General features: G+C 42.5%; 1 protein-coding gene across 1 annotated transcript in view; it reads left to right on the top strand.

Moving 5' to 3' along the window:
• The window catches only part of LOC126210217 (uncharacterized), a 196,635-nt gene that overhangs the window by 82,605 nt on the left and 87,179 nt on the right, over nt 1-26,851 (top strand). Inside the window, exons 2-3 of the mRNA XM_049939435.1 lie at nt 17,026-17,162; nt 23,298-23,498. Of these exons, the coding sequence (XP_049795392.1) occupies nt 17,026-17,162; nt 23,298-23,498 (338 nt within the window). The remainder of the gene's footprint in view (nt 1-17,025; nt 17,163-23,297; nt 23,499-26,851) is intronic.

The raw sequence follows: 26,851 nt of genomic DNA on the forward strand, positions 1-26,851 counted from the left end.
TAGTGATACGAGGCCGTTTGAACCCAGCACGGTGTTCCGTATCACTCTCCTGAACCCGCCGATTCCATATTCTGCTAAGAGTTATTGGATCTCGACCAACGCGAGCAGCAATGTCGCAATACGATAAACCGCAATCGCGATAGGCTACAATCCGACCTTTATCAAAGTCGGAAACTTGAAGGTACGCATTTCTCCTCCATACACGAGGCATCAGAACAACGTTGCACCAGGCAACACCGGTCAACAGTTGTTTGTGTATGAGAAATCGGTTGGAAACTTTCCTCATGTCAGCACTTTGTAGGTGTCGCCACCGGCGCCAACCTTGTGTGAATGCTCTGAAAAGCTAATCATTTGCATATCACAGCATCTTCTTCCTGTCGGTTAAATTTCGTCTCTGTAGCACGTCATCTTCGTGGTGTAGCAATTTTAATGGCCAGTAGTGTAGTTAGTGCATCTGACAAAGCTTTGGCATTGAAGGCATAGCCACATCTCGTGCCCTTGTCGCTTTTCGTATCGGTAAACGTTTCTGCGTCACCCTTTGGTAGTAAGGCTTGCCACTTAATGTAATGCTATCCTCCAACGCGCTCTCTGCTGCCACCCAAGCAACAGCACTACTTAGTCGATGGTAAGTACTAGCTGTTTTTATGGTTTGTCTGTCACTGTAAATACATAACATTAAACAGAACATAAAACCGAAGTAATCTGAAATCTCTTTATCGCATAGACAAGTAAAATATCTCTTTAAAATGCGTGCTGTTCGTCAAGGGACATAAGTCGAAGTTCTCAGTTGATTCTGCCCCTCGCGTGAATCAGTTGGTGAGCTGTACTCTTTTGGGCTGACTGTCGATACATTGCAAGAATTGCAAGTATCTGCCGAAGTACCACAGACATGATGACAATGATTACGAGAGTCGCTGGAAGTACTGTATATAGGGTGTATCACAAATGAGGAAGACAAAACAAGAAAAAAATTCTTAACGAATGAATTATCCGAATGGTCCGGAAAACGGTAGAGTTGATTTACATCAAGAGACAAACAAATGATTGCTTTTCCAGATCAATTGGATAATTTATTGAAGAGAAAGAGGTTCGCAAACTCTGCAAGTCAATAACGCGTTTCTCCACCTGTGGCCATTATGCAAGCAGTTATTCGGCTTGACTTTGATTGACAGATTTATTGGATGTCCTCATAAGGGATATCGTGCAAAATTGTATCCAATTAGGGCGTTATGTCGTCCTGGAATCTCACTGATTGAAGTATAATTTTCTTCAGTGACGAGTCCCGCTCCGAAATGAGCCCCCATGGCTAGCGAAGACGTGTCCGTGGACGCTCCAGACCGCAGTGAGAATAGGGTCTGTCTGTCGCCCTACATACGGCCGGACACGAGCGACGGTTTCTGGTGCAGGACCGCTTTGTTTGTCATCTGTGGCTGCTTTACAGCACAACTATACGTCGACGATATTTTGCGCCCCGTATATTTGCCCGTCATGGCAATCCATCCTCGCGTACTTTTCAACAGACTACGCCCGCCAGCACGTATAGACAGTTTCTACTGTTTGTCTTCGTACTTCCCAAACCCCGCCTCGGCCAACAAGATGGCCGGATCTCTGCCCAACATTTGCAGCATTGTGGCCAGGGCCCCCCAACCAGCTCGAAAAAAAAAAAAAAATGTGTGTGAAATCTTATGGGACTTAACTGCTAAGGTCATCAGTCCCTAAGCTTACACACTACTTAACCTAAACTATCCTAAGGACAAACACACACACCCATGCCCGAGGGAGGACTCGAACCTCCACCTGGACCAGCCGCACAGTCTATGATTGCAGCGCCTTAGACCGCTTGGCTAATCCTGCGCGGCCAAGCAGCTCGAGATTTTGACGTCTAATGCACCAGTTGAGCAGAATTTGGCTTGATATCCGTCGGGAAGGCATCCAACAACTCTGTCAAACAATGCCAAGCCGAATGACTGCTAACATAAGGGCCAGAGGTGGACCAACGCTTTACCGACTTGTTCAATTTGTGAGGCGCCTTCTCTTGAATAATGCACCCAATTTTTCTGAAATTGTAATCATTCGTTTGTTTGTACATGTACATCACAACTAGAGATTTATCGTTTTTCTTTCTTTTTTTGTTAGTACTTTAAATTGTTTTCATTCTGAAACGGCACGTCGTGCACAGTTTCACACGTCAGACTACAAACAAAAAAAAAGTTGTTTCCATGTTTCTATGATAATAAATGGCAGTATAACTGGAATTTCATAAAAATAAGGAAACGTGAGTGTTGCTATGCTGCTGCATAAACTAAGAGAAAAGACAGTACAACATGCTCGCATTGAGCCATCGGCCGCTCTTTCCGCTTAGAACTCCAACATCACGTGACTAGAGACTCTATGTCTATAATGGTCGGCAGTGTGTGGCTCACAAATTCTTGTACTATGTCTCTAACTCTGAGAGGCTTTTTTTTCTTTATCTATTCTTCAATGGCTGACAGATATCACGAATGTAGTCCGTCGTGTAATGCATCTGTGGGAGACTAAAATTTATATTCGTTTGTGAAAGAATAGTTGGCTTTCCACACCTGTACGAAGTACTTGGAAACTTAAGTGATGAATTTAGGAGACTGCTATACAAGGAGTCACTCCGGGAAGCGTGCAGGGAGAGCCAAAGTGGTTAAGGCGACCGTTCATGGTAAGCTGGAAGTCCGGGTTCCGTTTCTAGTCCGGTAAAAATTTTCGTATGTCACGATTGGGCAGTAGGTCTATACCCAATACAGTTGATGTCAGGAAATTTACAGTCCGTGAATAAATTTCGAAGGGCAATAACGTGTTAGGAGACCGACTCTCTTCAGTGTCTCGTTAACGATTAACTTTTTTCTATATTTTGTAAACAATAACATCCACACCGAAAAACTAACGATGCTTGATATGTTGTGTGGTCCTCGAAATATTTTTCAGTCATGATTTATCTTGTACAGTTTTGTGTTACGTTGGCGAGTCCTATATACGTCAATATACAGGGTGTTTCAAAAATGACCGGTATATTTGAAACGGCAATAAAAACTAAACGAGCAGCGATAGAAATACACCGTTTGTTGCAATATGCTTGGGACAACAGTACATTTTCAGGCAGACAAACTTTCGAAATTACAGTAGTTACAATTTTCAACAACAGATGGCGCTGCAAGTGATGTGAAAGATATAGAAGACAACGCAGTCTGTGGGTGCGCCATTCTGTACGTCGTCTTTCTGCTGTAAGCGTGTGCTGTTCACAACGGGCAAGTGTGCTGTAGACAACATGGTTTATTCCTTAGAACAGAGGATTTTTCTGGTGTTGGAATTCCACCGCCTAGAACACAGTGTTGTTGCAACAAGACGAAGTTTTCAACGGAGGTTTAATGTAACCAAAGGACCGAAAAGTGATACAATAAAGGAGCTGTTTGAAAAATTTCAACGGACTGGGAACGTGACGGATGAACGTGCTGGAAAGGTAGGGCGACCGCGTACGGCAACCACATAGGGCAACGCGCAGCTAGTTCAGCAGGTGATCCAACAGCGGACTCGGGTTTCCGTTCGCGGTGTAGCAGCTGCGGTCCAAATGACGCCAACGTCCACGTATCGTCTCATGCGCCAGAGTTTACACTTCTATCCATACAAAATTCAAACGCGGCAACCCCTCAGCGCCGTTACCATTGCTGCACGAGAGACATTCGCTAACGATATAGTGCACAGGATTGATGACGGCGATATGCATGTGGGCAGCATTTGGTTTACTGACGAAGCTTATTTTTACCTGTACGGCTTCGTCAATAAACAGAACTGGCGCATATGGGGAACCGAAAAGCCCCATGTTGCAGTCCCATCGTCCCTGCATCCTCAAAAAGTACTGGTCTGGGCCGCCATGTCTTCCAAAGGAATCATTGGCCCATTTTTCAGATCCGAAACGATTACTGCATCACGCTATCTGGACATTCTTCGTGAATTTGTGGCGGTACAAACTGCCTTAGACGACACTGCGAACACCTCGTGGTTTATGCAAGATGGTGCCCGGCCACATCGCACGGCCGACGTATTTAATTTCCTGAATGAATATTACGATGATCGTGTGATTGCTTTGGGCTATCCGAAACATACAGGAGGCGGCGTGGATTGGCCTCCCTATTCGCCAGACATGAACCCCTGTGACTTCTTTCTGTGGGGACACTTGAAAGACCAGGTGTACCTCCAGAATCCAGAAACAATTGAACAGCTGAAGCAGTACATCTCATCTGCATGTGAAGCCATTCCGCCAGACACGTTGTCAAAGGTTTCGGGTAATTTCATTCAGAGACTACGCCATGTTATTGCTACGCATGGTGGATATGTGGAAAATATCGTACTATAGAGTTTCCCAGACCGCAGCGCCATCTGTTGTTGAAAATTGTAACTACTGTAATTTCGAAAGTTTGTCTGCCTGAAAATGTACTGTTGTCCCAAGCATATTGCAACAAACGGTGTATTTCTATCGCTGCTCGTTTAGTTTTTATTGCCGTTTCAAATATACCGGTCATTTTTGAAACACACTGTAGCTATAATATGAGCTCCGTATATGGACATGTAGGCTGATGTAAATATTTTTGTTAATCAAATGGTTTTCAAGGCTGCTTAAATAGTCCACCGGCATGAAACTTTTACCGATAATATACTAACGTTGCAAAATTCCACTGCGCAAGAATCAACACACGGAAGAACCCCTTCATACAGTTACCATTCCCGCTATCGGTAGTTTACAGCTGTGGATGTGGACAATAAATTCTTATACGGGTGGTGTAGTTAAACCGTCTGTCTACAGCTGTAAAACAGATTGCCTGTCACGAGGAACACGTGGCTACAGCCGCGGCGTAAGCCACCGCTACAGAGCGTAGGGTGCCATCCTAGTGCTGCGTTACGGCCATTTAAGTGATTCATTTGGCACAGAGAGAGGGAGAGAGAGAGAGAGAGAGAGAGAGAGAGAGAGAGAGAGAGAGCTGCTGCTGAGAGCGTGTGAGAGCGTGTGGTTGTTGCAGCGTGAAATAGGAAGTGATATTAAAGTTACGTGGGCAGCACTTACGATAGTACGTCTGGTTATTGTAAGGCTCAATGGAACATACTATGCTCGTGCAGGCAGCATGTTTTTTTAGCTGTATTTATTTGGCCTGTAGCTGCCCAACTATTTAGTCGGTTACACTGTCGTTCAATACATCACTATTACATAACGTTCCTTATATTAATAGGGGATTTCGATACATATCACTTTTCTTAATTACTTATTACCAATAGAAAAAATATAAACATAAAAACCAATTTTTGTTATGTTGAGGCTTTTAATATTAGGAAATCATCACTGGAGTAAGTTCCACAGGCTTTATCATTTCAATTAAATATCAGGAACAGACTAACGCTGGACAAAAATTACCAAATCTGAAATAGCTAAGTGACTGTATACCGTTTCATCTTCTACTAGCATTTTCTGGTGCACATCTATGGCATGAATCAAATTCTCCGGCCGCTGGGGCACGGAGTCTTCACATCTTGGGATTTGGTGAGGGACGTTTACTCTTGAATGTACACTCCTGGAAATGGAAAAAAGAACACATTGACACCGGTGTGTCAGACCCACCATACTTGCTCCGGACACTGCGAGAGGGCTGTACAAACAATGATCACACGCACGGCACAGCGGACACACCAGGAACCGCGGTGTTGGCCGTCGAATGGCGCTAGCTGCGCAGCATTTGTGCACCGCCGCCGTCAGTGTCAGCCAGTTTGCCGTGGCATACGGAGCTCCATCGCAGTCTTTAACACTGGTAGCATGCCGCGACAGCGTGGACGTGAACCGTATGTGCAGTTGACGGACTTTGAGCGAGGGCGTATAGTGGGCATGCGGGAGGCTGGGTGGACGTACCGCCGAATTGCTCAACACGTGGGGCGTGAGGTCTCCACAGTACATCGATGTTGTCGCCAGTGGTCGGCGGAAGGTGCACGTGCCCGTCGACCTGGGACCGGACCGCAGCGACGCACGGATGCACGCCAAGACCGTAGGATCCTACGCAGTGCCGTAGGGGACCGCACCGCCACTTCCCAGCAAATTAGGGACACTGTTGCTCCTGGGGTATCGGCGAGGACCATTCGCAACCGTCTCCATGAAGCTGGGCTACGGTCCCGCACACCGTTAGGCCGTCTTCCGCTCACGCCCCAACATCGTGCAGCCCGCCTCCAGTGGTGTCGCGACAGGCGTGAATGGAGGGACGAATGGAGACGTGTCGTCTTCAGCGATGATAGTCGCTTCTGCCTTGGTGCCAATGATGGTCGTATGCGTGTTTGGCGCCGTGCAGGTGAGCGCCACAATCAGGACTGCATACGACCGAGGCACACAGGGCCAACACCCGGCATCATGGTGTGGGGAGCGATCTTCTACACTGGCCGTACACCACTGGTGATCGTCGAGGGGACACTGAATAGTGCACGGTACGTCTAAACCGTCATCGAACCCATCGTTCTACCATTCCTAGACCGGCAAGGGAACTTGCTGTTCCAACAGGACAATGCACGTCCGCATGTATCCCGTGCCACCCAACGTGCTCTAGAAGGTGTAAGTCAACTACCCTGGCCAGCAAGATCTCCGGATCTGTCCCCCATTGAGCATGTTTGGGACTGGATGAAGCGTCGTCTCACGCGGTCTGCACGTCCAGCACGAACGCTGGTCCAACTGAGGCGCCAGGTGGAAATGGCATGGCAAGCCGTTCCACAGGACTACATCCAGCATCTCTACGATCGTCTCCATGGGAGAATAGCAGCCTGCATTGCTGCGAAAGGTGGATATACACTGTACTAGTGCCGACATTGTGCATGCTCTGTTGCCTGTGTCTATGTGCCTGTGGTTCTGTCAGTGTGATCATGTGATGTATCTGACCCCAGGAATGTGTCAATAAAGTTTCCCCTTCCTGGGACAATGAATTCACGGTGTTCTTATTTCAATTTCCAGGCGTGTATATTGCGATATAAACGTAGGTTTTTGGCTGTCAGGCAAGTTTTGTGACTCCTGTGGATAGGAAAATTCCCAGTTTAACATAGCGTTGTAAATTTTGGCCTGCTGGCCGTCGTATCGGGAAGAGCCAAGAAGAAGATGATTTGGAGAGAGTTGATCTTCGCAATGTGGAGAGGATAAAACTTCTATTCTCTAGAGATGTGCAAGATTACTCCCATGTCCATTTCGCATTCTTGTGATTTAGTTTGTATGTCGCTATGGAAGTTTAAATTTTGAATACCGTATTCTTTTTTGGAATGCGTTGTTGAATCCGTTTTTTCTGTCGTCCACTGACAGGTTTCCCAGAACTGGGACCAATCATCAGATGCCCCTTCAGTTATAGTGGCTACAAAGTCTGTATGAGGTAGACCTACATGTAAAAGTACTCTTTGCATGACGCTGCATGTTGCCAACTGGTCAACAATTTCTGTGCATCTGATTCCAAAGTGTCCTTTGACAAAGATAAGTTGCATTCCTTCGCGTTGTCTGATATGCTGGTAGGGTAGGTGCCGTACATTGAAGTGACAATAGTTTACTTTCAAATTCAAAAATAGATGTTCTAGTCTCTCTAGGGCGCAGAGCGAATGTGTTATTATCAGAACATCAATGATATTATGTAATTCATATCTGAGCGTCTCTCTCATTGCTAGAACTTCAACAGTACAACTGCTCGTTTCAGGGGCCACCTTGTTCCATAGTAGGACAGAAGTGTGCAAATCTTGACCCTTAACTCGACTTAAATCTGTCAGAGTATCGAGATAGTTGTGTAGGTTGAAGTTAGATATAGTGGGAATTAATGAAGTTCAGTGGCAGCCCGAGCATGACACCTGGTCAAGTAAATACAGGGTCATAAATACAAAGTCAGATAGGGGTAATGCAGGAGTAGGTTTAGTACTGAGTAAGAAAATACGAATGCCGGTAAACTACTGTAACAGCATAGTGAACGCATTACCGTGGCCAAGACAGACATGAAGCCTACACCCACCACGGTAGTACAAGGGTATACGCCAGTTAACTCTGCAGATGAGTAAGTGAGTGAAGAAATGTATGATGAGATAAAAGAAGTTATTCAGACAGTTAAGGGTGATGAAATTTTCATTGTGATGCGGGACTGCAATTCGATAGTATAAAAAGGAAGACAACGAAAAATAATAGGTGAATACGGACTGCATGAAAGCAAATGAAAAAGGAAGTCACCCAGTAGAGTTCCGCACAGACCATAATTTAAACATCGCTGACACTTATTGTAAGAACCATAGAAGAAGGTTGTATACATGGAACACACATGGAGACACCGTAAGGTTTCAGATTGGTTATATAATGCTAAGATAGAGATTTCGGAACCACATTTTAAATTGATTGGCAGATATTGATCTGACCACAATTTATTGGTTGTGCACTGTAGATTAAAACTAAATAAATTGGAAAAATGTAGGAAATTAAGGAGACGGAAAGTGGATAAGTTGAGAGAATCAAAGTTTGTTGATAGTTTCACAGGGAGCATTAGGCAAGACGGATGGGTAACTTCGAGAGATGTAACGGTAAATTCAACAGATGATCAAATATGTTAAAAGCCATAGCCTAGTAGAAATCCTAGGCTAACACAGGAGAATGCATAAAAATGTAGCATGAAGCAGGCGAAGGGGAGTACAAACATCTGAAAATGAAACTGATAGGAAATGCAAATTGGTTAAGCAGGAATGACAGGAGATCAAATGTAAGGATTTAGAATCATATTTCACTAGGGGAAAGAGAGATACCACCTACAGGAAACATAAAGAGACCTTTGGAAAAAAGAGGAGTTGTTGTTGTGGTGGTCTTCAGTCCTGAGACTGGTTTGATGCAGCTCTCCATGCTAACCTATCCTGTGCAAGCTCCTTCATCTACTGCAACCTACATCTTTCTGAATCTGCCTAGTGTATTCATCTCTTGGTCTCCCTCTACGATTTTTACCTTCCACGCTGCTCTCCAAAGCCTAATTTGTGATCCCTTGATGCCTCAGGACATGTCCTACCAACCCATCCCTTCTTCTAGTCAAGTTGTGCCACAAACTTCTCTTCTCCCCAATCCTATTCAATACCTCCTCATTAGTTACGTGATATACCCACGTAATCTTCAACATTTTTCTGTAGCACCACATTTCGAAAGCTTCTATTCTCTTCTTGTCCAAACTATTTATTGTCCATGTTTCACTTCCATACATGGCTACACTCCATACAAATACTTTCAGAAACGACTTCCTGACACTTAAATCTATACTCGATGTCAACAAAGTTCCCTTCTTCAGAAACGCTTTCCTTGCCATTGCCAGTCTATATTTTATATCCTCTCTACTTCGACCATCATCAGTTATTTGGCTCCCCAAATAGCAAAACTCCTTTACTACTTTAAGTGTCTCTTTTCATGTTCTAATTCCCTCAGCATCGCCCGACTTAATTCGACTATATTCCATTATCCTCGTTTTGCTTTTGTTGATGTTCATCTTATATCCTCCTTTCAAGACACTGTCAATTCCGTTCAACTGCTCTTCCAAGTCCTTTGCTGTCTCTGACAGAATTACAATGTCATCGGCGAACCTCAAAGTTTTTATTTCTGCTCCCTGGATTTTAATACCTCCTCCAAATTTTTCTTTTGTTTCCTTTATTGCTTGATCAATATACAGATTGAATTACATCGGGGACAGGCTACAACCCTGTCTCCCTCCCTTCCCAACCACTGCTTCCCTTTCGTGCCCTTCGACTCTTATAACTGCCATATGGTTTCTGTACAAATTGTTAATAGCCTTTCGATCCCTGTATTTTACCCCTGCCACCTTTAGAATTTGAAAGAGAGTATTCCAGTCAACATTGTCAATAGCTTTCTCTAAGTCTACAAATGCTAGAAACGTAGGTTTGCCTTTCCTTAATCTTTCTTCCAAGATAAGTCGTAAGGACAGTATTGCCTCACGTGTTCCAACATTGCTACGGAATCCAAACTGATCTTCCCCGAGGTCGGCTTCTACCAGTTTTTCCATTCGTCTGTAAATAATTCGCGTTAGTATTTTACAACTGTGGCTTATTAAACTGATAGTTCGGTAATTTTCACATCTGACAACACCTGCTTTCTTTGGGATTGGAATTATTATATTCTTCTTGAAGTCTGAGGGTATTTCGCCTGTCTCGTACATCTTGCTCACCAGATGGTAGAGTTTTGTCAGGACTGGCTCTCCCAAGGCCGTCAGTAGTTCTAATGGAATGTTGTCTACTCTCGGGGCCTCCTTTCGACTCAGGTCTTTCAGTGCTCTGTCAAACTATTTACTCAGTATCGTATCTCCCATTTCATCTTCATCTACATCCTCTTCCATTTCTATAATATTGTCCTCAAGTACATCGCCCTTGTATAGACCCTCTATATACTCCTTCCACCTTTCTGCTTTCCCCTCTGTGCTTAGAACTGGGTTTCCATCTCAGCTCCTGATATTCATACAAGTGGCTCTCTTTTCTCCAAAGGTCTCTTTAATTTTCCTGTAGGCTGTATCTATCTTACCCCTAGTGAGATAAGCCTCTACATCCTTACATTTGTCCTCTAGCCATGCCTGCTTAGCCATTTTGCACTTCCTGTCGATCTCATTTTTGAGACGTTTGTATTTCTCTTTGCCTGCTTCATTTACTGTATTTTTATATTTTCTCTTTTCATCAATTAAATTCAATATTTCTTCTGTTACCCAAGGATTTCTACTAGCCTTCGTCTTTTTACCTACTTGATCCTCTGCTGCCTTCACCACTTCATCCCTCAGAGCTACCCATTCGTCTTCTACTGTATTTCTTTCCCCCATTTTTGTCAATTGTACCCTTGTGCTGTCCCTGAAACTCTGTACAGCCTCTGGTTTACTCAGTAGATTGTGGTCAGAGTCCACATCTGCCCCTGGAAATGTCCTACAATTTAAAACCTGGTTCCTAAATCTCTGTCTTACCATTATATAATCTATCTGATACCTTTTAGTATCTCCGGGATTCTTCCATGTATACAACCTTCTTTTATGATTCTTGAACCAAGTGTTAGCTATGATTAAGTTATGCTCTGTGCAAAATTCTACCAGACGGCTTCCTCTTTCATTTCTTCGCCCCAATCCATATTTACCTACTATGTTTCCTTCTCTCCCTTTTCCTACTGACGAATTCCAATCACCCATGACTATTAAATTTTCGTCTCCCTTCACTACCTGAATAATTTCTTTTATCTCATCATACATTTCTTCAATTTCTTCGTCATCTGCAGAGCTAGTGGCATATAAACTTGTACTACTGTAGTAGGCATGGGCTTCGTGTCTATCTTGGCCACTATAATACGTTCACTATGCTGTTTGTAGTAGCTTACCCGCACTCGTATTTTTTTATTCGTTATTAAACCTACTCCTGCATTACCCCTATTTGAGTTTGTATTTATAATCCTGTATTCACCTGACCAAAAGTCTTGTTCCTCCTGCCACCGAACTTCACTAATTTCCACTATATCTAACTTTAACCTATCCATTTCCCTTTTTAAATTTTCTGACCTACCTGCCCGATTAAGGGATCTGACATTCCACGCTCCGATCCGTAGAACGCCAGTTTTCTTTCTCCTGATAACGACGTCTTCTTGAGTAGTCCCCGCCCGGATACCCGAAGGGGGGACTATTTTGCCTCCAGAATGTTTTACCCAAGAGGACGCCATCATCATTTAACCATACAGTAAAGCTGCATGCCCTCGGGAAAAATTACGGCTATAGTTTCCCCTTGCTTTCAGCCGTTCGCAGTGCCAGCACAGCAAGGCCGTTTTGGTTAGTGTTACAAGGCCAGATCAGTCAATCATCCAGACTGTTGCCCCTGCAACTACTGAAAAGGCTGCTGCCCCTCTTCAGGAACCACACGTTTGTCTGGCCTTTCAACAGATACCCCTCCGTTGTGGTTGCACCTACGGTACGGCTATCTGTATCGTTGAGGCACGCAAGCCTCCCCACCAACGGCAAGGTCCATGGTTCATGGAGGGGGGGGGGGGGGAAGAGGAGTAATTGTATGAATATCAAGAGCTGAGATGGAAAACCAGTTCTAAGTAAAGAACGGAAAACTCAAAGGTCGAAGGGCTATATAGAGGATATATGCCAGAGAGATAAACTGGTAGGCAATATTACAGGAATGGAAGAGGGCGTAGACGAAGATGAGGTTGGAGATATGATACTACGAGAAAAAATTTTACAGGTTACTGGGAGACCTAAGTAGAAACAATGGCCTGAGAGTACACGACATTCCGTCCAAACTAATTATAGCCTTGGGACAGCCATGACAAAACTATTCCATCTGATGTGCAAGATGTAAGAGACATACGAAAAACTCTCATACTTCAAACAGAACACAACAATTTTAATTTCAAAAAAAGCATGTACGATCAGATCTGAATATTTCCGAACTATCAGTTTAATAAGTCACGTCTGCGAAATACTAAAACGAATTTCTTACAGAACAATGAAAAACTGGTAGAAGCCAACCTCGAGGAAGATGAGTTTGGATTACAGTGAGCACACGAGGCAATACCGACCCTACGGCTTACCTAAGAAGATAGGTTAAGGAAAGAAAAACCTACTTGGGAAGCACATGTTGACTTTCAGAAATGACAATGCTGAGTACAGAAACCAGACGACAGTTATAAGTATCAAGAAGCGTCATAGGAAAGCAACATTTGAGAAAGAAATCAGACAGGGTTGTAGCCTGTCCCCAATGTTATTCAATCTGTACACCGAGCAAGCAGTAAACGAAGCCAAAGAAAAATCTGGAGTAGGTATCGAAGTTCAGCGAAATGGAATGAAGTCTTTGAGGTTTGCCGATGGCATTGCTAGACAACAAAGAAGCTGGAAAAGCATTTAACCGGAATGGTCTTGAAGGAAGAATATAACATGAACATCAACAAAAGGAGAAGAAGGATAATGGAATGAAGTCAAATTAAATCAGATAATGTTAGGGGAATTAATAAACGAGGCTACTGAAGTGCAGATGCATTCCGTTATTTGGGCAGCAAAATAATTGATGGTCGTCGAAGTAAGTAGGGTGTAAAATGTAGGCTGTCATTGGTAAAAAAGCCATTTCTGAGGATTAGAGCCGGCCGTGGTGGTCGTGCGGTTCTAAGTGCTCCAGTGCGGAGCCGCGCTGCTGCTGCGGTCGCAGGTTCGAATCCTGCCTCGGGCATGGGTGTGTGTGATGTCCTTAGGTTAGTTAGGTTTAAGTAGTTCTAAGTTCTAGGGGACTGATGACCACAGAAGTTGAGTCCCATAGTGCTCAGAGCCATTTGAACCATTTTTTTTGAGGATTAGAAATTTTTGAATATTTGATATTTGTGAAGCAATTTAGTACTGGAGAGAAGTATACAGGGTAAAAGTGGCAGAGGGAGGCCAAGAGATGAATACGGCAAGCAGATTCAGAAAGATGTAGACTGTAGCAGTTGTTCAGATATGAAGGGACTTGCACAGGATAAAGTAGCATAGACAACTGCATGAAACCAGTCTTCGGAATGAAGACCACAACAATTATGAGGAAGAGAAAGGAGTGATAAACCTCAAGCAAGAGGTAATTGAAGATCCAAGAAAAATGTTGACAAGCTAAACTTAAGTAAGCCGATAGTGTGCAAATCACGACAATAGGTACGCTATTTAGAGTGGAGAGGGATTAATGTGTTTGCTCAAAAGCTAGGGGACTAAAATGCACACTTCAAGTTCCCACTGACAATACAGATAAATCTGTTAATAGACAGCAATTCCTGATATATCATGAACAGTACAAGGAGGTGCAATATTCACAAAATCTTTACAGCTCTAGTCACACAGGACATGGCTTGGAGTCTAGCAAAGCAGCTCTTATAAAAACTATTTTGGTTTAAAAGCTGCAAAGTAAACGAGTCTTTATATTTGCGTGAGACGAAAAATAGGTTTTTACACACTACACTATGAATAAATGTTGTCATGTTGAAGTATTCGAGGAGTATTGTGAAACAGTAATGCCAGTAAATCTTTCATTGTCGTGCGTGCGGGCAGTTAAATGTGTTTCTTTTTGTTTCTCGTTTATGAGAAGAACATCGTAAAGACATGTACAGAAATTTTTATAATATGTGCAGACAGATTAATCAGAATTTCTTGTATGAAAGAGCACCACCCGTCTCCTATTTACTCTGATGGTTACATTTTGTTGGAAAATAGTTCCCCACTTACAGCCATGAAACGATATAGCCCTAAATCCTATAGAGCTGGCCTAGAATCTTTCAGAGTTTAACTACGGTCCATAGTTGTAATACGTCAAGGAACTCGCTCTACAAGCTGAAAAAAAATAACGGCTGATGCTTTTAAAATATACAGTCTCTGGCACATCTCCGTGTCGAAATTAACTCCAGGTATGATGCAGCCCTTCTGTGACACTAAGAAGGGGGGAATGACGGGCCTCTCATCCCAGCTGCCTTTTTCTCCTCCAGGCAAACATCCCTTCAAGCACCTCTGTGTTTCCGGTTGCAAGCTGTGCAGGCGAGAAGGGGAGCAAATAATGTCTTGGCGGTTGTTCACAGACGTCGCCTATATCGAATGGACTACTTTGCCACACCAACAACGGAGCCACCAAGAGACTACGGTGATATCACGTGACCAGGAAGGCCAATGGGCAAGTAGCTCTCTATTTGTGACAGCAGCAGCCAATCATGTGATCCTATAACCTGTGGCCTGAGGCCAGCACAGACAGTTGCAGTTGTACTCCGAATCGAATTGCAAGTGCCTTGGACTATTGAGAGAAGCCAAATTGGAATATGCCATGTTAGTGAGCAGACTTGTTATTAGGACCACCACAGCCATACTGCTGCATCACAGCTACGGCCTTAGTCGCTGGAGAATATTTACACTACTGGACTTAAAATTGCTAAACCACGAAGATGACGTGCTACAGACGCGAAATTTAACCGACAGGAAGAAGATGCTGTGATATGCAAATGATTAGCTTTTCAGAGCATTCACACAAGGATGGCGCCGGTCGCGACACCTACAACGTGCTGACATGAGCAAAGTTTCCAACCGATTTCTCATACACAAACAGCAGTTGACCGGCGTTGCCTGATGAAACGTTGTTCTGATGCCTCGTGTAAGGAGGAGCAATGCGTACCATCACGTAGCCTATCGCGATTGTGGTTTATCGTATCGCGACATTGCTGCTCGCGTTGGTCGAGATCCAATGACTGTTAGCAGAATATGGAATCGGTGGGTTCAGGAGGGTGATACGGAACGCCGTGCTGGATCCCAACGGCCTAGTATCAGTATCAGTCGAGATGACAACCATCTTATCGGGTGTAATGGATCGTGCAGCCAAGTCTCGATCCCTGAGTCAACAGGTGCGGACTTTTGCAAGACAACAACCATCTGCACGAACAGTTCGACGACGTTTGCAGCAGCAATGACTATCAGCTCGGAGACCATGGCTGCGGTTACCCTTGACGCTGCATCACAGACAGGAGCGCCTGCGATGGTGTATTCAATGATGAACCTGGGTGTACGATTGGCAAAACGTAATTTTTTCTGATGAATCAAGGTTCTGTATACAGCATCATGATGGTCGCATCCGTGTTTGGCGACATCGCGGAGAACGCACATTGGAAGCGTGTATTCGTCATCGCCATATTGGCGTATCACCCGGCGTGATGGTATGGGGTGCCACTGGTTACATGTCTCGGTCACCTCTTGTTCTCATTGACGGCACTTTGAACAGTGGACGTTACATTTCAGATGTGTTACGACCAGTGGCTCTACCCTCATTTGATTTCTGCGAAACCCTGCATTTCAGCAGGATAATGCACGACGGCATGTTGCGAGTCCTGTACGGGCATTTCTGGAAACTGCTGCCCTGACCAGCACATTCTCCAGATCTCTCACAAATTGAAAACGTCTGGTCAATGGTGGCCGAGCAACTGACTCGTCATAATACGCCAGTCACTACCCTTGATGAACTGTGGTATCGTGTTGAAGCTGCATGGGCAGCTGTATCTGTACACACCATCCTATCTCTGTTTGACCCAATGCCCAGCCGTATCAAGGCCGTTATTACGGCCAGAGGTGATTGTTTTGGGTACTGATTTCTCAGGATCTATGCACCCAAATTGCGTGAAAATGTAATCACATGTCAGCTCTAGTATAATATATTTGTGCAGTGAATACCCGTTTATCATATGCATTTCTTCTTGGTGTAGCAATTTTAATGGCCAGTAGTGTACTATCGGAGGTGTTAATTGGTCGTGCACTTTTCGAATGTATTGAATACTTGTGTACCACAGTTCATGTCACGGTATTTTATGAGTTATAATAAATAAGACATCGAGTAATTTATTTGTGCAGTAGATGTAGAAGGCTACATTTGAGCAGTCGTTAATCTAGGCCACACATCCGTAGCGAAGTGAACCGTGGCACTCTTGATAAAGAGTGACAACATCACAGCGTAGCGGCTCAACGATAGTTGAGAGCACGTCACAACATAATCAAAAACGCTAACCAGGGTACAACAGGGCAAGCTACTTTTGAATGTGTCCCATTAAAAGAGTAGAAAAGCCATATACCGCATCAAAAAAAATTGTGTCACGCCTACTGGGGGAGAAATACTTTGACACACGAGGAAGCTGAAAACAAAATTCTCGTTGGTTGCTGAAATAGCTGATGACGAATCGACGGGAATAGCTGAGGAACGAGAATAGCTGAGTAACATAATGACATCATCAGGGAAGATGGTTTTACGGATAATACCAAGCAAGCATCGTGAGCACCAATGTTGAGATATACTGCTTCTCTTCTTGTTCTAAATGGTCTCGTCATTCGCTGATGTAAAAACAATATGGTGCTGCCACACTGTGCTGGTCTTCCGGGTTATAAAGCACCCCATATCTGGTTATTTCGACATCAACATGACGTACTACTCTGACGGGGGCCGCGTTCACGGTACTACGTTTGTTTTTTGCAGCGTGCAACAGGACGTACTACGGCGATGTCGGCCGCACGTACGAGCTGGAGGTGCGGCGGCCGCGGGAGGACCGCCTGCCCTTCCTCTGCCACCTCAACTTCACGGCCGCCGGCGGAGACTATGGGGACATCGTGCAGGTGAGACGGCCCAGTGCTCCTCTAACACACTGAAACAATAAGAACGCCCGTCAGTATATTAGAATAAATAAATTTATTTGGTTTGCGATTTCTTCACTGATTAAATCAGACAGCTCACGAAAATTTGAGATTACAACAAAGCAGATACTGCAGGTTTTCATTTTTTTTAAATATACAGGTCACTAAAATTAATTTTTTATTTATGACACGGATCGGAGGCTTTTCTCAGGTGGTAGTTCGGGTGTTTAGCTCGGGTGAACTTCTGCCTCCGAAAGGTGCCTTGAACAAAAAACCTGAAGATTTTTCAGTGTTTGTATTTTACTTGTGTTTTAAACAGACTTTCGAGGAAATCTGCGTGATAAACAGGTGAAAGTGAAAAGTTTTTATTTTTCAGTCACAATAGAACGCCAACTCTAGCACCTAAAACGGAATGGGAATGTGTCTGTTTTGTTACCCGTCAGCGTTACTTATCAGTAGAACTTTTTATTCTTGTAAAATCTATGTTTCAGGATTATCGAATCCAAAGACAATAAAAGCACAATTCGCTTAAGAAAAAATACTCTGCAACAGATAGTTATGACCAGCATTATATGAGGTATTAATTCGTAAAATATTACACATTTGCTATAAACAACAAACGTTAATAGAGTCGTATTTCCCAAAATTAAGAGTTTCTGTACCGTCAAGCGTTCTTACCCTATTCATCATCACTATCAAAATGTGGAGTTTCAGTGAAACGATTCAACCACAACATAACGGACAGTTCTTGGCATACACGAGGAATATTCCGAAAGTAAGTTCCGATCGCTCACGAAATGGAGACCACTATGAAAATCCGAGGAAGCTTTGCACAGATGTGTTGAGTAGTGTCTCTAGTACGCCCGTCGATCGTGTCACGAAGCTCTTTTCAGTTCTGAGTGCACAGTAATCGCGTAAAAATGCCTAGGAAATAGTGTTTTTCGCTAAGTACGAGGGCCTGATCAGAGATTTCGCCTGAAGTCAATCATCCCACATAACACAGCTCTCATGCATTTTCTTCTGCATGACAATAATTCTCGACCGCACTCTGCAGGGGCAATGAAGATGCTCCTGTAGCGTTTTCGATGGGAAGTTTTCGATCACCCACAACTGGTTCCTCCTGAGTTTCACATTTGCTCACATGAACCGCTGGATTTGAAGACAACATTTTGGCACAGTCAACGAGCTGTAGACCAGCTTTGAGTATTGGTGAAAAGCACAAGCGACGGCCTTCTATGAAAAGGGTATTGGAAAGTCGACACAACGCTACAACAAATGTCTAAGTGGGAGCGGCGAATATGTAGAGAAGTAACTGGAAGGTGTTGGTAACTGTTGTAAATAAAACATTTTTGATTTTCACAGTGGTCTCCATTTCGCGGCCTATCGGAACTTACTTAGGAACGTCCATTGCAACGCCACTTTAAACTGATCCATATGCATTACGTGAACCGTCTTTGAGGATAAACGTACTACATACGTCTATCACAAGTTCATTTTGGACAGATGTGCACATTTAAATGCGAAGGCCACTCAAATATGTTCCTCCAAGAAAGCTGCACGCTGGTTACAACCAAAGCGAGATAGTTTTCTCCGGCACATATGCTGCCACGACAACGCCAATGAACGTTTTCAGTCTTTGATGACTAGGTAGGAGGCACTTCTACCGCAACTCCTTTTGACAGTATCTACGAAATGTCGAGCGCGGATTCCCAATGTTGTCAAAGGAATACGCGTAATGGATACGACTGAGGCATAGTTTGGAAAACTACTCTACGAATAAGACACACATCGGTACCATGATCGTCTCCAATTTTTGACACACGCTTTCTCACAAGGGATTATATTTCCAATTATGTATCAGCGGTATAGATATTTCTAATTTTGCCCGAAACTGAGAGTAGTCATGCCCACAGGGGAAAAATAATAGAATCTGGAACATAGCAGGTTGTATGTTGGGTTCGTTTTATTCTTTGGTGTTTCTCATTTCGAAGAAGTCCCCATAAGTTTCAGTCTTCTGTATTTTTCTACATAAAGTAAGCAGAATATTTCACACTATTAAACCAGTATTCGCAGAAATATAAATCTCTATTCCTGCACAAACATATCTTTCTCTTACAACCGACTCCACATGACTTTTAACAACTCTTTCCACCAACTGAAAAATAGTTAATCAATTAGCTAGTTAATTACATGTTCCATAAATGATTTGAACGTTTTTTAATTACTGTGATGTAGAACGAATCAGTTTGCAAGATATGTATATGTGATAATTTCAACTTAATTATTTTATTTTTCATCCTTACTCTTATAACTACACTTAGGAACTAAGTGATTTTTCTTACTTAAGGTACCAGTTTTTAAATAAAATTTCGTCTATGAAATAGAGGCAAATGTTCAGAAGTAATGATTTGAAGTTAAACTTAATACTTTCCTTGGTACCTGTTAAATATTTTATGTTATTGGGCGAATGATAAAAAAATATTTTTGATGTATATAGGAATCCCTTCTCAGCCACATGCAGTATTTGCATTAATAATGGATAGATAGCCTAGCGCTGTAGGTACGTACATCTGTATTATTCTCGAACTGTGCAATCCATACTTCGTTTCCAAGTGATGATGCACAGTGTTTACTGACAGATTTTTGTTTATTTTAAACTGTTTTCGACTTATTAGTCCATCTTCAGGAAACAACCGACTAGCACTTGAAAGTGACACTAGTTCGTGGGTTATCAAAAATTATAAGCAAAGATACAATCCGTCTGCAGAGAGTGTTTTCGTCAAATTTGTTTCTTAGCCATGAAATTACACTTTACACAACGAATAATATTAAGCAGAATGAATAATTATAATGCAGAAATTGCAGGTTAAATGTTTATAATCCTCCAGTTTGTGAAGTCTTGACATTAGCTCAGAGTCTGTTACATTGATCACTCTTCATTTATATTGTGCAACCAACAGGTTATTTAACACTGTAAATTAAACTTTAGGTAATGGACAATATTATACATAATAGTAATTAAAATATACAGTCTTACAATATTACAGGATAGATGGTTTGACGCCATAGTTTGTGAGGTCGTGACACTGGTTGGGACCTTCGAACTAAGCGCTAGTAACTTACGTTCCCCAACAAACATGTTTTACATTGTAAACAAAATTTTACGCAATGGGCAATAAAGAACACAGTACATAGTTGAAATACAAAGTATTACAAGTTATATTGTTGAAGTTTGTGGATAAGTAAGTAAAAAAAGGAAATTTTACCCTAGCATTAGCAAGGTAAATTTTGTTACATATAATAACACTTGGGGGAAGGGGGGGGGTCCTCAGAGGCTCATACATAAAGTGGCAATTTGAGTTGTCAGAATGCGAGTTTATTTACTTCTGGTACAACTGAGAACACTTATAACTGCTTATACATAATTTTTGTATACTGAATAATGAAAAAATGAAATACAGTAGGAACATAATCAACAAATTGTAAAATTCATTTTTATAATTTTTTTCCAGTAACATTCATAATTGTGTTCTCTCATAAAAAAAACTATTTTCAGTCCACTACATGAAACAAACAGAATTTACTGTCTCATTCTGAAATACATTTTTCACACAGCACTTCTTCCTTCTGTGTTTTCCACAGACAGCTTCCGTTGTGTGATGCTTTCCATTGTCATTATTACTGGCTTCTGAAGGCAGTAAGAATTTTGGGTCTATTTATCAACGTGACGCCTTGTTAATTCAAGACCTAAGTTACTAAGAAAAACTCTCCTACGATTTTGCAGTTTTGTTCCAATTTGGAAAGCTGAGAAGGATAATTGAATATGTATTTATTGCTGCTATGTCAGTGAGTGTGTAGAGGGTGGACAAAACCCATCTTCTTGTTCTTCTCTTCGTGCTGCAAAGTCTTTCCATCTGGTGTATGATGTCTACGTCTCCTTTTGCAGAATTACAAAAAATATTTATGTTGGCTTTTTTTTTGCCTTCCCCAATCACCCCTTCTGAGTGACAAGCCGAAACCATCAAGAGCAGCTGCTTTGGATTCTCATGGGCTAGAGTCGATGCGAGAGTAACTGGTGGCCTCTATATCTGAGGGTCAGTGTATGGAAAGACGGATGAGCATACACTGAGGCCAGTTGCAGTCTTTAGCTCTTCAGGTATGTGTCGTCCCTCACTGGAGCAAACTTATCAATCTGGCGAAGAATTTCTCTTGTATTCTTATCATCAAACCTCAATATTTTAGTCAGTTCGAAAAATCGGGCACGACTCATTGATCTATAGTACATTAGTCAGCCCTGAAGCATAGACCATGAATCTTGGACTGGTATCTTATTGACATGATTTGAACCCATGATTAACAATAGTGCTATGTAACAAAATAACTCATCTTCATTGATGTGTTGAATACCTAGTCGAGAAGCCTCTACATTTGAGTGTAGTTGTAGCAGATTCACAACATGAGATGTAAATATGAGCTCCTTAGCCTGTTTCGGAGACTCAGTTTTTCCTTGTTATCTTAGCCTATTTCTTTCCCGCACTATACTTTGCACAGACCGCCGATATTCTCAAGATGACTCCGTAACATACTCGCGTCCACATTTGGCAATGAGTATATCAGAGTTGGTGTCAGTAGCATCTGGTGGGTTGAGCTGAACCTCATCTTCATTCTCAGTCGGTGAATCAGTTCCAGTTTCTTCCACATCGTCATCCAATTAACTTTCATCTAAATCTGATTCGTTCAAGACTTTTTCGAGGACTTTTCCAATAGTACTATCACATAAATGTTGTTTATTTGTGTTACTTGTTCCACAGTACCAGAAACAATGAAAATAAAAACCGTCGACTTCATAAAATTATGTTTCAAGAAAACAATCCAAAAGTTCTTTGCGTTTTAAGTATTTAAAACTAAAGTCTCAACAGCCTCAATTTCTCCTTCGTATTACTGACGGGACGGGAGGAGATTCTGAGGCCCATGGAGAATAAAATGAAATAAATGAATTTTAATTAACAAATTATACAATCACTCAATCGTAAAAGCAATAATGAAAAATTAGCTTTGACTTCAAGTTTTTACAGCAAAGTGCATGGAGCCGGTGAGTCTAAAAATCACCCCCCCCCCCCCAACCACAACTCCCATTGTTATTGCTAGGGTTAACCTTCACATGACGCAGTCAACCATCCCAATACTCACAGACGAAACAAAATAGAATTTCCGATTTCTTATCCGCTTACCTCTCAAAAATAAACATATAACTTGTAATACTGTAACATTGTGTGTTTCAGTCATATTGTCCATTGCAAAAAAGTTATTTACAATGTAAAACTTGTTTGTGGCGCAACATAACTTACTAGTTGTCAGTGAGACAGTTTTCATCCAATGTGACAATCTCACAAAATTGTGGTATCACAATCATGTAACTTGTAATATTGTAAGACTGTTATTTTAATCTTTATGTATATTATTGACAATTACCTAAGTCTAATTCACAATGTTAAAAACATGTTTGTTGGAAACCTAAATGTAGAGTTCTCAGTTTAACAGGCCTTCAGCTAATGTCAAGACCTCACAAATTTGAGTATTATATAACCTTATAACCTGTAATGTTGTGCACTTAATTGTTCATTCCGCTTAACATTATCCACTGTGTAAAGTGTAATTTTAACGTTAAGAAACAAGTTCGAGGCGCAACACACGATGCACGTGGATTGTATCTTTGCCTACAGTGTTTGGTAACCCAAGAACTAGTGTCCCTTTCAGACGTTAGTCGGTTGTTTCTTGAAGATGGTGCAATAAGCGGAAAACTAATTCATTCACATGTATAAGGAATATGAGTGGACACAAAACTGTGCAGCGTGGTATTCCTGCGGTTTCGTCCTACTCCATAAAATTTTCCCTCCATCCAATGTCGTCCGATTAGTTAGCACAAATTTTGAATTCTGGTTATTATGTATGATTAAAACCAGTTGTCTGTAAAGCCATTAGTTCCCTAAAACTTGCTGGTCTGAATTATCCTGAACGTCTTTAGAGTAAGATATGAAATTGTATCTTCGAATTCGAGCTGCATAGGCAATTGCTACTTAGCAGGCAGGCTAAAGAACAGAGTTGCGTGCGTTTCAGCTGACGTTCGACACATTCACGGTGGGCAAGTTCGTGTCGTTCACGAGCGACGGCTGCCCGGACGGCCACATGAGCATCCGGGAGGCGGGCCGGCCCTCCACGGGAGGACAGTGGTGCGGCAGCGCCTGGGGCTACACCGTCTACTACAGCGAGACGCCCTCCATCAACCTCACCCTGCAGCTGTACAGGCTCTCGGAACAGGTGAGTAGCTTGCAACGGTCGTTGTAAACACAGCTACGCCATCTACTGCAGCTTGAACCCTCTCAAAACCTCGGTGCCGCCCTGTAGGTTGTCAAACGAGATAACAGCGCTGTTGGAGCTTTATATTGGAGAGGCCAACTTGGAACAGATGTTGTTCTTGTGGAGCTACGCCGTGTACCTTTAAAAAAATCGCTACTGACTTACACGATGCACGAAATGAATGAACACATGCTACTACGTTGTCTACTAGAAGACGTTTTACACTGTGCCAGTTTGGGTTTCCACCAAGACTGGACTCTATCCCATTTCAGTAAAGTCAAGTATGTGCAACAACTGGAGAGATGTGGATCGGTATGTGAGAATCTGAAGTCCGACATTCAGAACCACTAGATTTTATAGATTTATGGATTACTTTGTGTATTCAAAATCTGAGCTTAGCATTTCTACGTTTTTGGAACTATTCAGCTACCTATTAGGGGTGGCATGCAGCCCATTCTTAAGTGGAGTATTCAGGGGTAAATCGTTTTCAATAGTAGATGGAAATGTCGCATCTGCGTTAGACCAGTCCAGATAAGTATTTTTTTTTTTCGACTGGACTGGACTGACACAGACCCAACATTTCCTGCTACTGTCGAAAATTAATTACCGCAGGATACATAAATACGATAATTAACTATATTTCTTGGACGCCATAATTGAAACCGTTCACTGCCCTCGTACCCACGTCTATTGCTCTACTGACAAATAAACTTATGAATGAAAGTTTCCTGAATAACCTACCCACAAAGTTTAGTACTTAGGTTTCTTAAACGGCAACATATTCGTCTACCATTCCACTGTTTGTTATATTTTTGCACAATTGTGACTTCGACTTCTAAATCATTTTCAAGTTATTCAGCTGGTGAAACACATTAAATATCCTCATTAGTAAAAATAGTAACAAGGATGTGAGCTGTATGTTACCAAAGTTGACAACTGCTCTAAGTTCACCAATCTAATCACTCGAAAATGGCTGAAAAGTCGAAACTGGAATTGTGGAAATTGTAATAAACGGTGAAGTCGTTGGCGAATATGCAGTCATTTAAAAAACTGAATGAGACTGCAGTCCCAAAACGAATGCAGTTGTGTATCTTTAGATTATCAGCATTATAAGATTGTCGTAGGCTACTAACTGACTATTTTCTCCCAGCTTGTACTCGACATTTGTGGCAGAGATAGACAAGAAAGACTTGCTTCAGTAAGTAATGGAAGTTTCTTACATCCTTTATCGTTTGCCGATTTCCTGGCTTGTAATGTAGAATAATTTGTGTTTTTACTTGTAGAGTCCTCCAGTGAAACTAACACGCAATGACCTTATTTTCCCTTGTTTCTGCAAATTGTGGGAGCAGCATGTCAAAAATCGGCACGCAATTGTTTCCACCCCTCTGTTAAAGAGGTATTATGTTTTACTGTCGACGAGCGTTTCTTGAAACAGATTACGTTTAGTGACATTATGAGCATAAATGTACAGTATTTGTAACTAATTAAAGTCATTAACTAGCATCAAAATAACGATGGGTAATGTGGGTAATGGCACGGGACATTGAAGCAACTGCCTCTTTAGTGACCAGAGTGAAAAAATCCAAGCCGGCCGGAGTGGCCGTGCAGTTCTAGGCGCTACAGTCTGGAGCCGAGCGACCGCTACGGTCGCAGGTTCGAATCCTGCCTCGGGCATGTATGTGTGTGATGTCCTTAGGTTAGTTAGGTTTAATTAGTTCTAAGTTCTAGGCGTCTGATGACCTCAGAAGTTAAGTCGCATAGTGCTCAGAGCCATTTGAACCATTTTTTTGGAAAAATCCAACAATATTGCTTATGTGAAGTGGTAATCTTGTACGTATTATGATCTACTAAAATCGCTGAGAAATGATGTGGTACGCTGCGAGGCGCGTCTTTTCTCGTTCCCGTTTGTTAGTGTGCCTTGCGGCACAAGATAAATGTATCCGTCGTCCAGAGAAGTCACTATTGTACTGTTGAGTGTGAAGACGCCATATGTTCTATCAAATGTAGTTTCGTGTAAGTGAGCAAGGTATATACAAGTCGTGAGTTAAAATTGCCCCTATTTACGTATTCAGCAAGTCACTGCGCGGTGCTAAGCAATAGGTACTTGCAAAAATGTCAGACAGCTCCTTTATTTTTCATCATTCGTACAAGGCGAGAAAATCATGATTCTCTGCATCTGATACTATGTGCAGTATTGCGGTAGTTTTATTTAACTGTTTGCGCGAATTATATTACATGATGTAGGAAATACGATTTCCATAAATATGTTCTTGTGGTATGTGCCTGGATTGCATGTACTACTTCCTACACGTCACCTATTGTTTGCTGTAGATTAATGATGTCTTAACAGAAATATCGAGTAAAAGGTTTGCAAACGTGGCTCACTTTATCATTTTTACCATGTTGCATGAAGCTTTGCTGTAGAGTCTTGTACCGCAAGGAAGCGAGAGAGAGGATGTTGTTACGGGTGGTGGCCAGTAACCTCTTTCTGCAACACAAATGCACACGTGTGGATTAATACGGTTCTTTATTTACATGATCTAGAGGCTTAATTTGAATAGAGCCCATGTGTTGTGGTAAAACCTAATCAGCAATAGTCCCCCTGCAGACAATATCGGTAGTCTTGCTATTAAAAGCCGGCCGGAGTGGCCGTGCGGTTCTAGGCGCTACTGCCTGGAGCCGAGCGACCGCTACGATCGCAGATTCGAATCCTGTCTCGGGCATGGATGTGTCTGGTGTCCTTAGGTTAGTTAGGTTTAATTAGTTCTAAGTTATAGGCGACTGATGACCTAGGAAGTTAAGTCGCATAGCGCTCAGAGCCATTTGCTATTAAAAAGTCGCTACGTACAGTCATAGGCTACAATGAAGCCTACCCGCTCCGAGAGTGGACCAACAGAAGCCAGACTGGAGTGTGACTTCGTGAGGTCCTCTTGTTATCGGTGGCCGCCTAAATACTTGCTGTCGAGAGGGCGTTGGTGGCTTGTTGCTTGTGTGTGTGTGTGTGTGTGTGTGTGTGTGTGTGTGTTTGTGTGTGTGTGTGTGTGTGTGTGTCGTCTCTTTTCTTATAGGCGCGCTTGATCCTGCGCCTAATTATAGATCTTCGCGCTTCATCTTTGCCGACTGGTGTGCTGGCGACAGCTTATGTCAGCACATTTGCTACACCCTTCTTTCAGTAGTTCCCTTTTTGAATCTGCTAGCATAAAGTAAATCCTAATCCATTAATGAGAAATTTATGCAAATGGTAAAGGATCTTCACACTTTCACTAGCAATCTTTTTTTTCAGACTGAAAGCCAGTAATCTGTGATTATATTAT

This window comes from Schistocerca nitens, chromosome 1, assembly GCF_023898315.1.
Source record: "Schistocerca nitens isolate TAMUIC-IGC-003100 chromosome 1, iqSchNite1.1, whole genome shotgun sequence".
Classification (NCBI taxonomy): domain Eukaryota; kingdom Metazoa; phylum Arthropoda; class Insecta; order Orthoptera; family Acrididae; genus Schistocerca; species Schistocerca nitens.